The 15,607-nt window shown below is 51.5% G+C and overlaps 1 protein-coding gene across 1 annotated transcript; it reads left to right on the top strand.

Moving 5' to 3' along the window:
• Positions 1-10,677: 10,677 nt before the first annotated feature.
• Positions 10,678-14,033, top strand: Trh (thyrotropin releasing hormone). Its single transcript, XM_046425705.2, has 3 exons — positions 10,678-11,099; positions 12,034-12,252; positions 13,160-14,033. The coding sequence occupies exons 2-3, from the start codon at positions 12,042-12,044 to the stop codon at positions 13,666-13,668; spliced, it is 720 nt and encodes a 239-aa protein (XP_046281661.1). The 5' UTR covers positions 10,678-11,099; positions 12,034-12,041; the 3' UTR covers positions 13,669-14,033.
• The last annotated feature ends 1,574 nt before the right edge of the window (positions 14,034-15,607 follow it).

The raw sequence follows: 15,607 nt of genomic DNA, 5'->3' as shown, positions 1-15,607 counted from the left end.
ATTTTTTTGTCTTGTGACAAGGTCTTGATAAGTTGCTCAGGACCTCGCTAAGTTGCTGAGGCTAGCCTCCAACTTAAGATCCTCTAGCCTCAGCCTCCTGACCACTAGGATTTTACAGGCGTGCACCACTGCACCCTGCTGGGATCTGAATTTAATAAGCATGCCGGAGGAAGCCGAGGCACAGCCTCCCAGGTTATATGAAATTAGACTCTGCCCTGCTCGCTCTTAATTAAAATGTCACTGGAAGATGCATGTGCCAAGATGTCACAACGAATCCCACTTTTGTGCATAATTAAAATGCACCAGTTAGAAATTAATTTTGAAAAGTCTTAGGACCAAAGTTTCAAGAAAGTTATTTTAGTCATTTAACAGATTGCTACAAAACAGATTGCTATAGAATTAAACACGTTTTAAAAATTATTAAAGTAGGGGCTGGGGTTGTGGCTCAGTGGTAGAGTGCTCACCTAGCATGCATGAGGCACTGGGTTCGATCCTCAGAACCACATAAATGTAAAATAAAGATACTGTGTCCACCTAAAACTATAAAATAAAATAAATATTAAAAAAAATTATTAAAGTAAATTGAGCATGGTGGCTCACGCCTGCGATCCCAGCTACTTGGGAGGCTGAGGCAGGAGGATCGCAAGTTCGAGGCCAGCCTCTCCTACTTTGTGAGACCCTGTCTCAAAACAAAATGAAAAGGGCGGGGGCTGTCGCTCAGTGGTCGAGGGCTTGCCTAGCGTGTGCAAGGTCCTGGGTCCGATCCCCAGGACCCCCACCTGCAACACACACTCACGCACATAAGCAATTCATGTTCTTGTTAAGCATCCAGACAGCGTAGGGCACTGAAGGACTGTAATAACTTTCAGCTCTTCTACCCATTCGACATCCTAAAATGGTCCCTAGACAACCACTCTGGCCTGGTTGCTACTCTGAGCCACCCTGGAGGCTCAGAAGGGAGGAGAGCTTAAGCTCAGGGGTTCAAGGCCAGCTTGGGCAACATAGTGAGACGCATCTTATGTCTTAATCCTGATTTTCCAAACTTTGTCTGAGTCCAGCCTGAGCCAAAAGCACTTAGAGCAGCCACGGCAAAATTCAGATCCCTGGGCTTCCACCCAGAAATGGATCCAAGTCTGTGTTTTCTTTCTTTTTTTAAAAATTTAATTTAATTTAATTTTTTTGGTACCAGGGATTGAACCCAGGGGCCCTTAACCACTGAGCCACATCCGCAGCCCTTTGTTATATATTTGTTTTTAGAAGCAAGGTCTCACTGAGTCGCTGAGGGCCTTACTAAGTTGCTGAGGCTGGCCTCCACCTTGCGATCCTCCTGCCCCAGCCTCCGGACCCGCTAGGATTACAGGCATGCACCACAGCGCCTGGCTACAGGCCGTATTTCCATACACAAGGCCTTATTTTTGCCCGGGTGCTCTCAGCCTCCTGGTAAATTTTGAGCTCCATGCCTAAGTGACCCTGAGTGTTGGGAGACCATGAAGAAGGTGGAGTTTCTTCAAGAGTCAGGAAAGCAGAGGCTCAGAGACAGGAGGGGGCTCACCCTGCTGCGTCTCTCCCACTGGGGAAACTGAGCCCCAGCTGGTGCCTAAGCCAGTTCATGCCAGCCGCCTCCCGGAGGCTGGCAGCCCCCCAAGCCTCTCCCCTCCTTTCTAAGATGTGCGCTTACCCCAGCTCCCACCTCCAGACCATCCAAGTTGTTTTCATTATATTTTATTAGTCAAGTGGAACATTAATTAAATCTGAGAATAATAGACCCAGAGACCAAAAAAAAAAAAAATTGTAAAGACCAAGGAAGAAAAGAAATGTCTTCAAAGGCCTCCGCCGTAACTGGAACCCAAGCAGAAGGCCTTGGGACGCGTTGGGGGTGACAGGGGTCAGGTAGGCTCAGCGTCCTCTTTTATTAGTTTATTATTATTGTTATTGTTTTTTTTGTTTGTTTGTTTGTTTTGGTACTGGGGATTGAATCCAGGGACCTTTAACCACGGAGCCCCATCCCCAGCTCTTTTTATGTTTTATTTAGAGTCAGGGTCTCCCTGAGTTGCTCAAGGCCTCCCTAAGTTGCCGAGGCTGGCCTCCAACTTACCATCCTCCTGCCTCAGCCTCCTGAGCCGCTGGGGAATACAGCGGGGAATACATCCTTCTGCTCACCTCCCCTGAGTCTAGAATCACCTCCTGCCCACTGCTTGGAGCTCCTGGTCATTCCTACCCATCCTAGGAATGGCTGGTGACTTTAATGAGCATTTACTATATGCCGGGCCCTGGGTTTCTCATCTGGATCCTCGCCCTCCCCTTCTGTCCAGCCTGATGGAGAATGCGACAAAGGAAGGGAGAAGAGAGTTCCTCAGTGGCCCCGTGAGTTCCTTGGGTGCTTCAAGTCGGCATTCCAGGAGTTGGTGACCCCTGGCTTCTGTCCCCACCATAAACCAGCCTGGTGCCTGGGACCTACTAAGAAGACCTCCCCCCCCAAGCCCAGAAAGAAAAACTGTGCCTCAGCAAAGGGCCCTTGAAGCCCAGCCTCCTGCCACCCCGACAGCTCAAGTGACTCTATCTGTGACTTCTCTGAATATGAATTTTAAAATGACTGTCAGTGACAGGGTGGGAGGGTGGATCTGTCTACAGCGTGACTCTCATCAGAATTTATTAAACTTTTTTTTTTAATTTCTTTTCATTTCCCCAGCTCTTGGGCCCAAGTGGCTCATCCATCATGGGGGCGCCTGCCGTGTGAGTTCATCTGCATGCTGTCACACATCCGGCCGCTCCCGTCCCCCTAGACTCCATGTCCGGTCCCCACCCTCAGGCTGAGTCCCTGCTAAGGCCTCAACCATCATGATCTTTGTCATGAGGGCCCTCCTGAGTGTGCCTTATGAAATTCAGTGGCTGCCATTGCCCTGGACAGGGCCTGTGCTGCGGGAGAGGAGGGCCTAAGGGCGGGTTCTTCAGAGGACAGCTTCCAATTTGTGATCAATGGGGCACAAAAACCCCCTTCGACCTGATCTCTCTTCATCTGACCCTCCAACAGGAAGTCAGCCTTTAATAATGGCTACCTTGGCCCCTCACTTCCTGTTGGATTGGCCAATGGGAATCTGAGAAGGAGACCAGAGGGCGGGACAAGAGAGAGACAAGCACTGATCCCATTTCCCTCTCTGTGGGGGTCCCTCAGCTGAAGGTTACAACTCTTGCCCAAAGAGCCCCTTTTTCTCTGGGTTCTGGTCATTGCGGCTGCCTCTTGCCCGTCTAAGCTTAAGGTGACCAACATCTCCCCTCTTATCTTCCCTGCCTTGGCACTTCCTGTACCCTCTGCCCAAACTTTTTAAATTATTATTTTATTTTGCATTTTATTTAGAGACAGGGTCTCACTGAGCTGCTTAGGGCCTCACTTTGGCTGAGGCTGGCCTCCAACTTGTGATCCTCCTGCCTCAGCCTCCTGAGCTGCTGGGATGACAGGCGTGCACCACCGTGCCTGGCTATTGTTTTTAATTTTAAAAAATCAGTTACATTTGTTGCTAATGATAACTGTCCAATAGGGAGAAATGAGGAAAGAAGAGCTGTCATTTACCAAGGACCTGCTTTGTCCCAGGCAAGCTCCACACCAGCAGGCACAGTCCCTATGTCCCTGCAAACTCCTGGGAGCTACGTTTTACTATGATTGTTGTACCCATGAGGAACCTGAGGCTCAGAGGAGTGACAGCCTTGCCCGCAGTTCTCCATTTTGGGGTGTGCATGGGGTACTAGGGATTGAACCCCGGGTCGCTCTACCGCTGATGTCCCTCCCAGCCCTTTGTATTTTCTTTTGAGTCAGGGTCTCTTTCCGTTGCTGACCCTGAATGTGCAATCCTCCTGCCTCAGGCTCCAGAGTGGCTGGGATTGCAGGAGTGCTCGGCCACACCCGGCCTGTCCAACAGAGTGAGCTAGCCGGGGGGTGGGTCTGGGAGTGGACCTGAGGTCTGCCACATTCCAGTCTTTTCCGCAGCCCTCCTCCCCTCCTCAGAAGCCCTTGTCCGTCTCATCATCCTTCATGACTGTCCTTAATGGCTCTCTGGCTTCAAAACCAATAAAGGAAAACCCATTTGCTGTCGCTCACTGGGCCACCAGGGTAGCCAGCGAGCGCTGGTGAGGTGCCCAATGGCAGCCTTGGATACGGCCAGACCCCGGATGCTTGGGGTGGGTGGCTCTGTCCCCGCTGTGGGCCAGAGTTCAGAGCAGTCATTCCTGGTGATGTGTCCCTGTGGTGCTCCTGCCCTAGATTTATGTCCACAGGTAACTCTTGCCCAGGTGCTGATGAAGGAAGAGGCAATAATGAGGCTCGGAGGGGTCTACAGGGAGGGACGGAGTGTTCTGTCCTGGGCCAGCTTCATCCCTCCACCTGCACTCAGTAACCCCCTCCTGCATGCCCTATGCCCTCCTCTCCAGATTTTGCAATAGTCACCATCTTTTAGGGCCCCGATTGGCGTCACCTCTTCCTTGAAGCTTGAGTGGACATCACCTGTCCATGGAGACATCTCCCCACGTCATGAGGGCTATGTGTCTTGGCACATAATGGTTCTCTAGTTGTTCGGCTATGTTTATCTTCTCTTCCATCTACCCTGTGAGCTCTGGGGGGGGGGACAGGACACTGGTTCCTTTGTGTCTCACTCACTCATTCCTTGATTCACGTACCCATTCATTCATTCAGCCGCCTGAAGTATTCATTTCCTTAAATGATTTTGTGTTTCCCTCTTAACACCTTGTCGAAGAGACCAGGGCAGTAGCCGGTCTTGTGAAAGTCCACGTCAGATTTTTTTTTTAAATGTTCTCTCCCTTTATATATAGATGGACTATAGTTTCCAATTAAAGTCACTCATGTCAGATTTTGTTCACAGTTCCTAGGCTGACTCTCAAGGCCCGGGGAGGCCGAGGCAGGAGGATGGTGAGTTCCAAGCCAGCCTCAGCAAAAGTGAGGCCCTGAGCAACTCAGGGAGACCCTGTCTCTAAATAAAACACAAAATCGGGCTGGGGAGGGGAGCTCCGTGGTCGAGGGCCCCTGAGTTCAATTCCTGGTATAAGAAACAGTCAGATCCTAGGTCTTTCACCTGATCCTTAGCAAGTTGACTCATCTTCTGGGTCTCAGGTTTCTCCTATAAAATGGGAATAACTGGGCTACGGTTTGGATCTGAAAGTTCTCTCAAAAGCCATGAGTTCAAGGCTTGGTGGCACCTGTGGTTGATTGGGAGGTGGTACAACCTTTAGAAGGAAGGGTCCCCTCACAGGGGACACTGGCCTCTTCCTGTCTGTCTGTCTTTGTGTCCTAGTTACCATGAGGTGGATGGGCCTCCTCCATGTACTTGCACCCTGATGTACCGGCTTGACACAGGCCTAAAGCAGTAAGGCCAAACTACCTTGGACCGAGAGCTGTGAACCATGAGCCCAAATAAACCTTTCCTCTTTTTTTAAATTTTTATTTATTTATTTATTTTTTGGTACTGGGGATTAAACCCAGAGGTGCTTTACCACACCCTCAGCCCTTTTAATTTTTCTTTTTTTTTTACTTAGAGACAGGGTCTCCCTAAGTTGCTTAGGGCCTTGCTAAGTGGCTGAGGTTGGCTTTGAACTCACGATCCTCCTGCCTCAGCCTCCTGAGCTGCTGGGATTTCAGACGTGCGCCACCAACACCCGACAAACCTTTCCTCTTCATAAGTCGGTTGTCTCAGGTATTTTTGTCACAGTGACAGAACACTGACTAACCAACAAATACTTACGCCATTTACTTTTTAGAATTAATTCTTAATTATTATTATTAATAACATAATAATAATAAGTATTAGAATTATTATTTAGAATCACAGAAAACACTTTGAGCAAGTGTTTGGGGACCCATCCTAAGAAGAAAGGGGAATGGAAACAGCCCAGACATAAAGAATAGCCCCCTATACAAATGGAAATGTTTTTTTTCCCCAAGTTCCTTGTGAGATATATTTGTGACGATGTAGAGAATATTCCTGGTACGTCTTTGGCTCCCTGAGGAGGACTCCTTTTCCTCTCATTGACCTCGGAGTTCATTTCACCGAATTCTCTCTCTCACCCTTCTCAGTCCCCAGCAAGCCTCTTCCAACCCCTTCACGACCTTGATCTCTTGTTCTCCCCCTTGAAATCACAGCCAGGATTCGAACCCATGACTCTCTCAAGGTCCCAGCACAGGGCAAGCGGCCCGGCCTCACGCATCCCTGAGGATTGCAAAGAACAGAACTCAACTTGAGAAGAGGGATTTGTTACTCAGGGAGAGAAACCAAGGGACAGTCCTAAGACCAAATGAAGGGTCCTACAGGCGTCCACACAACAGGGACTTTCAAACATCTGTTCCTTATGCTGTTGTGACTGCCACACAAATGTCCCCCCCCCAGCCCCCACACCACTGGGCTCCTCTCCTCTGGATGCTGCCACCCTGACACCTGACCCAGTGTGACTAACATATTCATACCTGCTTCATCAATACTCAGGGTGTGGCCTCCACATATTTCGAGGACAAGTTTTAATTAGCCCAGAACCTGGGGCGAGAGCCTCCGTGGCTGACAGCAAGATAAATATACATAAATGGCTGAGCCACTCGGAAGCTGGGCTCATTTTTCTTCCATAATGAGACAAGTGGCAGTCAGGGTGGGGGGCTCCTTATCTCTGGCAGACCTTCCGGATGACGAGGTGTCTGATCTGCCTGCGATCACCAGCTTCCTGGCAGCCACATGTCTACCTGCTGCCACCAACGCACCCATCCCCGCCCCACCCAGCCCAAGAATTGGTGCCTTATTCAAAATGAGCATTTGTCCTCTCAAGAAGATCCAAAGACCAGCTCACTCCCCCATTATGGACCTTCGGGACCTCAGATTCTGACTTACTGGAGTTATCCATTCCTTCTCAAGAATTTCTTTCTTTCTTTCCTTTGCCCCCTCCCCAGCCCGATTTTGTGTTTTATCTAGAGACAGGGTCTTCCTGAGTGGCTTAGGGCCTCGCTTTGGCTGAGGCTGGCTTGGAACTCACAATCCTCCTGCCTCAGCCTCCCTAGCTGCTGGGATGACAGGCAAGAATTTCTGGATTCTTGGGAATTTTGGGGACCGAACCCAGGCAAGAATTTCTATTCAAAAGTTTCTTTTGTGAGAGGACGTCACCCAAACACTAAAGAGATTTTTGTAAAAGGAACAGTAAAGGCTCTTCACACCTTAGCTGTGCCTTGTAGTGGAATTGAACAGGGAAAGGCTTGAAATAACACAGATCCGGGTTCAAATCCAAGTTCCTCTATTTCCTGGCTGTGTGACTTTGAACAAGTCCCTTCCCCTCTCTGAGCCTTGTGTTCTCTAAACAGGCACAACAATTCCTGGGTGTTCAGGGAACTTAGGCATTGGTTCCATCCTCAAATCCTTATCTGTTGATCCTGGATAATGTTTATCATTTTCTCAGCACCCAACGGATGCTAAGCTCTGTGGGTTGAACACAAAGTATCTTCAAGATTCCCTGTTAGGCTGGATGTGGTGCTGCCCCGCCTGCCATCCCAGCAACCGGGGAGGCTGAGACAGGAGGATCACAGGATGGAGGCCAGCCTCAGCAACTTAGCAAGCCCCTAAGAAATTCAGCGAGACCCTGTCTTTAAATAAAATATTTTTTAAAAAGGGCTGGGGATGGGGCTCAGTGGTTCAGCACCCCGGGTTCAATGTCCAGTACCAAAAACAAAGCAACCCAACAAAACTACCATGAACAAAAATCAAAAGGTAAATTGGATGGGCTGCTTGCTTCACACCTTTCTGCAGCTCACAGTTGATAGAGTCTAAAATATCTATGAATCAGAAACAAAGAGACTTGGAGATAGGAAAAAAAAAAAAAGAGGAATTAGAGGAAAATCAGAAGACCCCTCCACCCACTCAACACATCTCTGCCAGAGGTTGTGTGTGTGTGTGTGTGTGTGTGTGTGTTGGGGTGGGGGGCTGGGAGTCAGTAATAGCATGTATATCCCCCATTAAATTATCTCATTATTCATTTTCAAAAAACACAGCATTAATCTGATCAGTAACTGCAGTCTTCGGAATCAAGCACATTTTCATTAGCCGAGAACAAAGGAGCAAACTGGAAAGATAAATGCAACTTAATGATTAGATTCTCAGCTTTGGCAGGGGCGGGGGCAGCTCAGCGGGAGAGCTCTGGCTTCGCTCCTGCAGGAGGATCGCAAGTTCAAAGCCAGCCTCAGCAATTTAGCCAGGTCCTCAGCAACTCAATGAGACCTTGCATCTCAATAAAACGTGAAAAGGGCTCGGGGTGGGGCTCAGTGGTTAAGTACCCCTGGGTTCGATCCTGGGTGCAAAAAAAAAAAAAATAGTGATCTCTGGATTTGAGCTCTGGGTGGGCTCATTTGCATAGGCAAAGGGCACTCCCCTGAGGTGGCTTACTTTCTAGGAACTGGCCTGACCTTGGGAGGGGTTGTCTGTCCTAAATCATCAAGGTCCTAGGGAGTCAAGGCTAAGGGCACCGCCACTCTGGCTCCTTGGGCTGCAGGGGAGCCCGGGTGACTTCTCCCCAGCCACCCACATACTGTCCCTCCAGTGAGCCACTCAAATCCCCCACAGAAGAAAAGACACGCAGGGGCCACCAGGGGGCGATGTCCCCCCATCTGGCCCTGCACTGGGCTGCGTTGCTCTCCAAACACCTTCAGGCCTCCCTTGGAGATTGGGAGGCGACTTTGGTTGCTGTGATTGTTGTCTTGGTTTCTGGAGCTGTTTGTGCATTCTGCAACAGAGGGAAAAAATGAATCAAACACACACTGGGAGCCGAAAGCCAAAGGCAAAAGCAGTCTCCCATGTCACCCCCCAATCCCAGCCACCGCCTGCTCCCCAGGTCCTTCTCATAATGGTCTATTCAGGGTGCATCCCACAAATAGTAGCACGATGTGCACATTGTCCTCCACTCTGCTCTTATTCCATAATACTTCATATGGATTTGACTCATTCTTTGAAAAGCACCCTAAAGCCCCATAGTTTGGGGTGAGCCCCAGTCGACTTAGCAGCTCTCTCTCTTTGATGGACAGATATTTAGGCTGTTTGCAGTTCTGGCTTCTAGAAACCCAGGCTGCACTTGAATTACCCTCATGCACAGGGGACAGTCTGTGCACAAACATTTCTGAAAGCTGGATCGTCTTGTGGAAGATACCTATAGGGTGCATTTTCAGATTGCTGTCCACAGGGGGCGGTATCAGTATCTACCTTCACCTTTGCGAGTGAAAGATGACAGGTCGGTCTGGTTTAATTCTTAGCTAAGGGGGCAATTCTTCAAATCCTGGAGTCCAGCACGGAGATCAGACTGAGGCTCCAGGTTGGCCATCTTCCCAGAGCAAGGCATCTGACCTGGAGACCTACTGTGTGCTGACAGTTGACAAGCTGAGGTCTGCAGAACTTAGTGTCCTCAAGGTAAAAATGAGAAGTGAGCTGGGCACCAAGCTGCACGCCTGTCATCCCAGTGGTTTGGGAGGCGGAGGCAGGAGGATCGTGAGTTCAAAGCCAGCCTCAGCCAAAGCGAGGCCCTAAGCAACTCAGGGAGACGCTGTCTCTAAATAAAATACAAAATAGGGCTGGGGATGGGGCTCAGGGGTTGAGGGTCCCTGAGTCCAAGCCCTTGTACAGAAAACAAACAAACAAAAAATCCTAAAATGTGGTTCCCTCTAAGTGGTCCTGTCTAACTGTCCGTCATCCGCAAGTTGTGGATCTCATTGCCCCTCTGAGAACCTTCTAGAATTCTGTCAGCAGACTCAGTGGTTCTCTGGTTCTGAATTCTCTTTTCAGGGAGTGGTGGGGAGTGTGGTGACCTGGGTCAGCCAACTTATGCTCTCTCTGGCTGTTGCTAGAAGCAACTGTGGGCCCACTTTTTTTTCAAGAGATTTTTTTTGGGGGTGGTGTTGGGGGTAGGGTACCAGAGATTGAACTCAGGGGCACTGAGCCACACCTCTAGCCCTATTTTGTATTGTATTTAGAGACGGGGGTCTCACTGAGTTGCTTAGCAACTTGCTTTTGCTGAGACTAACTTTGAACTCATGATCCTCCTGCCTCAGCCTCCAGAGTGCTGGGATTTTTTTTGGGGGGGAAGGTGTAGCAGGGATTGAATTTGGGGCCCTCAACCACTGAGCCACATCCCCAGCCCTATTTTGAATTTTATTTAGAGACTGGGTCTCACTGAGTTGCTGAGCACCTCGCCATTGCTGAGGCTGGCTTTGAACTCCCAATCCTCCTGTCTCAGCCTCCCCAGCCGCTGGGATTATAGGTGTGTGCCACCAGGCTCTGCTCAAGTGGTTTTTAAGAAAACCCATAAATCCAGAATTTCCCCCTGAACTCTCCTGGTTTTAAAATCTTGCTCATTCAGATATTTCCAAAACACTGTAGGTGTTGAACAAAACTGTCCCATGAGCTGGGGACTGAAGCCACCTGTTTTCCGCGTTCTGAAAACTTACCCTTCCCTCTCCCGTTTTGCAGATTGAGAAAACTGAGGCCCAGAGAAGGGGAGGCCTTGGCTGGAGGTGACTAGGTCAAGATCAGAGACTAGGTTCTTCTTGAACCTAGTCACCCCCTCTCTCCTGCCACCCCCCTTGACTCTGTCTCTAGGGCTCTTTGATGGGTGTCTCTGTGTGTGTGTGTGTGTGTGTGTGTGTCGCCTCCTGCTTCTGGATCTCCTTAGGAGTCTCTGCCTTGTGGCCACCTCCTGCTCTTTCCTGGATGCCGCTGAGTCTCTGCCTCTTTCTTTGCCTCGAGCTCCTGCAGAGCTGGGTGCAGACACGACCCCACGACAGCCCCTTCATCCTGTGACTCCTCACTGCCCCTCCCACCCCCGCCCCAGATTTCCGGAGGAGGGGACAGGCGGGGTCCCGCGGGGCTCGCTGCCGTCAGCACCCCTCCCGGGCGACTGCGACCCCTCCCCGCTGACCTCATCGGCGCCGCAGCCTCGCGCCCATATAAGCAGCGTCCCCACCGAGGAGCGCGCCGCCGGTGCCCCGGGTCCTAGCGGCGCTTGCAGACTTGGCGACCTGCGGACAGCGGACCCCGCGGCCCAGGATCCCGGAGCCACCCCGCGGAGCCCTAACCAGGCAGGTGAGCCCCTCCGATCCCTTGCAAGTGGCGTCCTTTCCGGAGCACTGGGAAAGGAGCTCACGATCGCCGGCCCCGGGACCCGACGGGAGCCCCAGCCCGGGGCGCACGGGCGCATCCTGCGGCTGCGGTGCGCGCCAGGTCCCCGGCACCCGGGGCGATCGGAGCCCAGCATGCATGCTGTCCCCGCCGGGATCGAAGCTTTAGGTTGGCTCCAGGGGAACCAGGGGCTGGGCGGGTCCGCGGGAGAGCCGGGGAGTTCGGATCCGAACCTCACGTTGGAAACCGAACCGCTGGCTTTGGAATGAATTAGGATGTGGGAATCCTGGTCCAGACGCAGCTCAGCGTTGCATGGAGAAGCGGAGCCTTGGATTCGGAATTTGAGCGCTCGAAATAGAATCCCAGGCCCGGGGCTGGTGGCCAGGGACAGGGAGCTCGCCTAGCTTTTGCGCAACTCCCTGGGTCCATCCCCAGCAAATAAAATAAAATCAAAAGGAAGCCTCAAATACTAGATCAAGAAAGTTGGCGATGGAGTATTAGCATTAGAGTGTGGCGATGGGACCTTGGGGACGATGTTTGCAGCGACGCGATCCTTAGCATCCCGCTGGCCGTCGGGCCAGCGCTGCAGCCTGGGCGGGGACATCGCCGGCTTGGTCAACCTCAGCACTGGCTTCCCCAGCTTTTCCATGATGTCGAGAGGTGGCAGTGACAACAGGGTCCCCACGGTCTCCTGGCTCACACAGGCAGAAGGCGGCGTGGCCAGGCATCCCTGAGGGCTGCATGGTTACAGGTGGCAGATTCCGCATACCTGGTGACCCTGGGGTCTTGCCCCTCACTGGGAGGGGGGCTGAACCGTGAGCGATTTGTTCTGGGGAAGGAGAGGGAGAGATGGAGCAGATGCGCTCACTCCACTCCTCTCTGTCCACTGACCCTCTAGCCGCCGCCATGCCGGGCCCTTGGCTGCTGCTCACCCTGGCTGTGACCTTGACCCTGACCGGTTCCCCGGGAGGCCACGCTCAGCCCCAAGCCGCCCAGCTAGAGGCCGAGATGGCTGCGGAGCATCCTGGCCTGGACGACCTCCTGCGCCAAGCAGAAGGGTTCCTTCTTCTCCAGGATGACATCCAGAGACTGCGAGGGGACCTGGGCGAGCCCTCAGGTGAGTGGGCGGGGCTGTTGGTGGCTGCTGGAGGTGAACTGAGCCGCCGGAAGGACTGGGGGACTGGGACTTGGGGTGGGGGGAGGATGACTTGAACCTCAGCCTCCTGCACTTTAGAAATCCTAATGCCACTCCTTTGGCAGAGACTGGAGACGACAATCGGTGGGATCAGATTCCTCTTCTCTCCTGCAAATATTTCATAGAGCAGATCTTCAAGGGACAAGATGCTGTGTGCCCTGCGTCCCTATCATGTGCACAATTTTAGTTACTGTTTATTAGACACTTATTTGCTAGGCACTATTCTAAGCACTTCAGATCCTTACTGAACTAGGTGATTTTTCCCTAGCAACCTCCAAATAATAATAATAATAATAATAATAATAATAATAATAATTATTATTATTATTATTAAATTATTGCTGGGATTGAACCCAGGGGCTCCTTCCTACTGAGCTACATGGCCAGCCCTTCTAAGTTTTTATTTTGAGACAGGCTCTCCCAAAGTTGTTGAGGGCCTCGCTAAGATGCTGAGGCTGGCCTCGAACTCCCGATCCTCCTGCCTCAGCCTCCCTAATCGCTGGGATGACAGTCATGCAACCACCACGCCCAGCTGTTATTCCCATTTCATACAGAAGAAAACCGAGGCTGAGAGAGATTGAGTCACTTCTGGTCGCATAGGCCAGGAAGTGGCAGAGCTGGGACCGGAATTCAGAGGTCATGGCTTTGACCTTCTCTGTGAGGGTGTGTCTCTGGGGCCTGAGAGGCAGGTGCAAAATCTCTGGGGGTAGGTGCTGCAAGAAATCTGCCTTGGCCTCCAAGAGGAAGGCTGGGGTGGGCATTCAGGAAGGTCTGCCTCTTGCCATGGTAAGGTGGGGGGGGGACCCTGATGGCCTCTTTCCTTCCCCAGAGTCCCTTCAACCCGATTCGCTCTCCAAGCGTCAACATCCGGGCAAAAGGGAAGAGGAGGCAGAGGAGGGTGTGGAAGAGGAGGAGGAAGGCGGAGCTGTGGGGCCCCACAAACGCCAGCACCCGGGGCGACGCGAGGATGAGGCTTCGTGGTCTCTAGATATGACCCAGCAGCACAAGAGGCAGCACCCTGGCCGGCGCTCCCCGTGGCTGGGGTCCGCTGTCACCAAGAGGCAGCACCCGGGCAGAAGGCTGGTGGACCCCCAGGTCCAGGGGAGCTGGGAAGAGGAGCAAGAAGAAGATGCAGGAGAGGGGACCCCGATGGTTGAGAGGCGCCAGCATCCCGGCAAGAGGGCGCTGGGAGACCCCTGTGCGCCCCAGGGAACCTGTGCCCCATCAGGCCTCCTTCTGGGGCTCCTGAGTGACCTGAGCAGGGGCCAGGGGATCCAGGAGAAGCCGCCCCACCCCGAGCGTCGAGCATCCTGGGCCAGGGAGCCCCTGGAAGAGTGAGCCCTAATTTCCTGGAAAATCCAATTTGGGGATCTAAGGATATCTTAAGTGACCACTCCATCCCAGTCCCCTCTCTCCCCTCCTCCTTAGGTCCCCAGCCACCAACCTGAGCCTCCTGTATAACACACTCCCAACTCCCTGTCCCTGTCCCCCAGGGGACCCAGGATCTCCTTTCCCTTCCTGAGCATCCTTCTGTAGATGGAAAGAGACTTAATGGAAACTCCCTGTGGGGACAATGGCCCTGCGTCGTGGGAATATTCCGTCACAGACCTGGAAGTTGTGGCTTGTATATAACCCCCCCCCCCTTAGGCACCTTCTCCTTGTCCATGATTGATAGTCACCCAAGTGGTAATAAACCATGCGTCCTGATCTCCGAGCTCTGTGGTGGTCACTCTGTACCAGCTGACACCGGGTTTCTCTTGGGCACTCAGAGGGGCACTGAAAATCAGGGGGGCGGGACTAGCGTTCCCCAGTTCTGCTGCCGATGGCCTGGGGGACCCCGGAAAGTCAAAAGTTCTCTCTTCTGTCCTCATCGCTGGACACATGTGGGAGGTGGATAGGGAGAAAGGACCCAAGGCCGGCCCCAGACACAGCTGGCTGAGGTGGATCTCTGGGATTGAGAGGCCAGTTCAGGGTCCTGACTTGAGTTTCCTGATGGGAGAAGGGAGAGGAGCCTCGTGGTGTGGCTCAGGTCTATCATTCTCATGGGCTGGGCTCGGTGGGGGCACACCCTGGTAATCCCAGCAGCTGTGGAGGCTGAGACAGGAGGATCGCGAGGTCGAGGCCAGCCTCAGCCACTTAGACCCTTGGCAACTTAGGGAGACCCTGTCTCAAAATAAACTTAATCCAAAACCTTTAAGAAACCATGTGTGAATCAAACAGTAATAACGATAGTAAAGACCCAAACACAACACCAGGGTGTCCTCAATATTTTGTGTATATAACTTTTTAAAATCCTCACAATAATCCTCCTAGGTATAACTGTTACTATGTCTATCTTACTAATGGGGAAGGAAGGATCAGCAAAGTTAAGTAACTTGCCAGATTAACCTTTCACTTAAGCTAACCTCCACGATCCCTCCAGCCTAGCGAGACACAGTAGTGCACACTTGTAATCCCAGTAGCCGGGGAGGCTGAGGCTGGAGGATCACAAGTTTAAGGTCAGCCTTGGCAATTTAGCAACAACCTGTCTCAAAATTTAAAAAAATAAAAGAATTAAAAAGGACTTGGGATGGAGTTCAGGGGTAAAGTGCCTCTGGGTTAAATTCTCAGTTCAAAAAAAAAGAAAGAAAGAAAAATAAAATAAAATAAAATTCCCCATCTTAGGGTTTAGAAGTTCCTGGACACCTGTGATTTTTATTTTTGTTTATTCATTTATCTATTTATTTGGGGGCCCAAGATTGAACCCAGGGGCGCTTAACCACTGAGCCACACCCCCACCCTTTTTTATTTTTTTATTTTGAGACAGGGTCTCACAGAGTTGCTTAGGGCCTCCATCAACTGCTGAGACTGGCCTTGAACTTGCCATCGTCCTGCCTCAGCCTCCCAAGTCAATAGGATCACAGGCCACTGCTCCTGGCTACCATCAGACTTCTTAGAGGCAAGAAATAAATTTGCATTTTGTGAAGTCACTGAGATTTCACGGCCTGTGACCAGATTTGCCAAACACAGATACCTCCTCCCTTTCCTCTCCACATGGAGCTCCTTCCTAAAATCTTTTCCTGCTCACATGCGTCTGCCTTCACAGGTCAGAGCCTGGAACAAAGTAGATGCTCAATAAATATTTGTTGAAGGGCTGTTGCAAGCTTGAGATCAGTTGGATTTTCGTTTCCCCGCTGGATTTCCTGGGGTTCGTTGTACTTTGGGGTTTCTTAGCAATAGAGCTGGAAAGTACTGCAATTCTGCTTTCTACAAGGAAAGCGGAATCCTTGAGTGAGCA

Source organism: Marmota monax, unplaced genomic scaffold (assembly GCF_021218885.2).
Source record: "Marmota monax isolate L192 unplaced genomic scaffold, Marmota_monax_Labrador192_F-V1.1 WCK01_AAM20220418_F8-fsc00028, whole genome shotgun sequence".
Taxonomy (NCBI): Eukaryota; Metazoa; Chordata; class Mammalia; order Rodentia; family Sciuridae; genus Marmota; species Marmota monax.
This window is presented reverse-complemented; position numbering and strand designations above follow the sequence as displayed.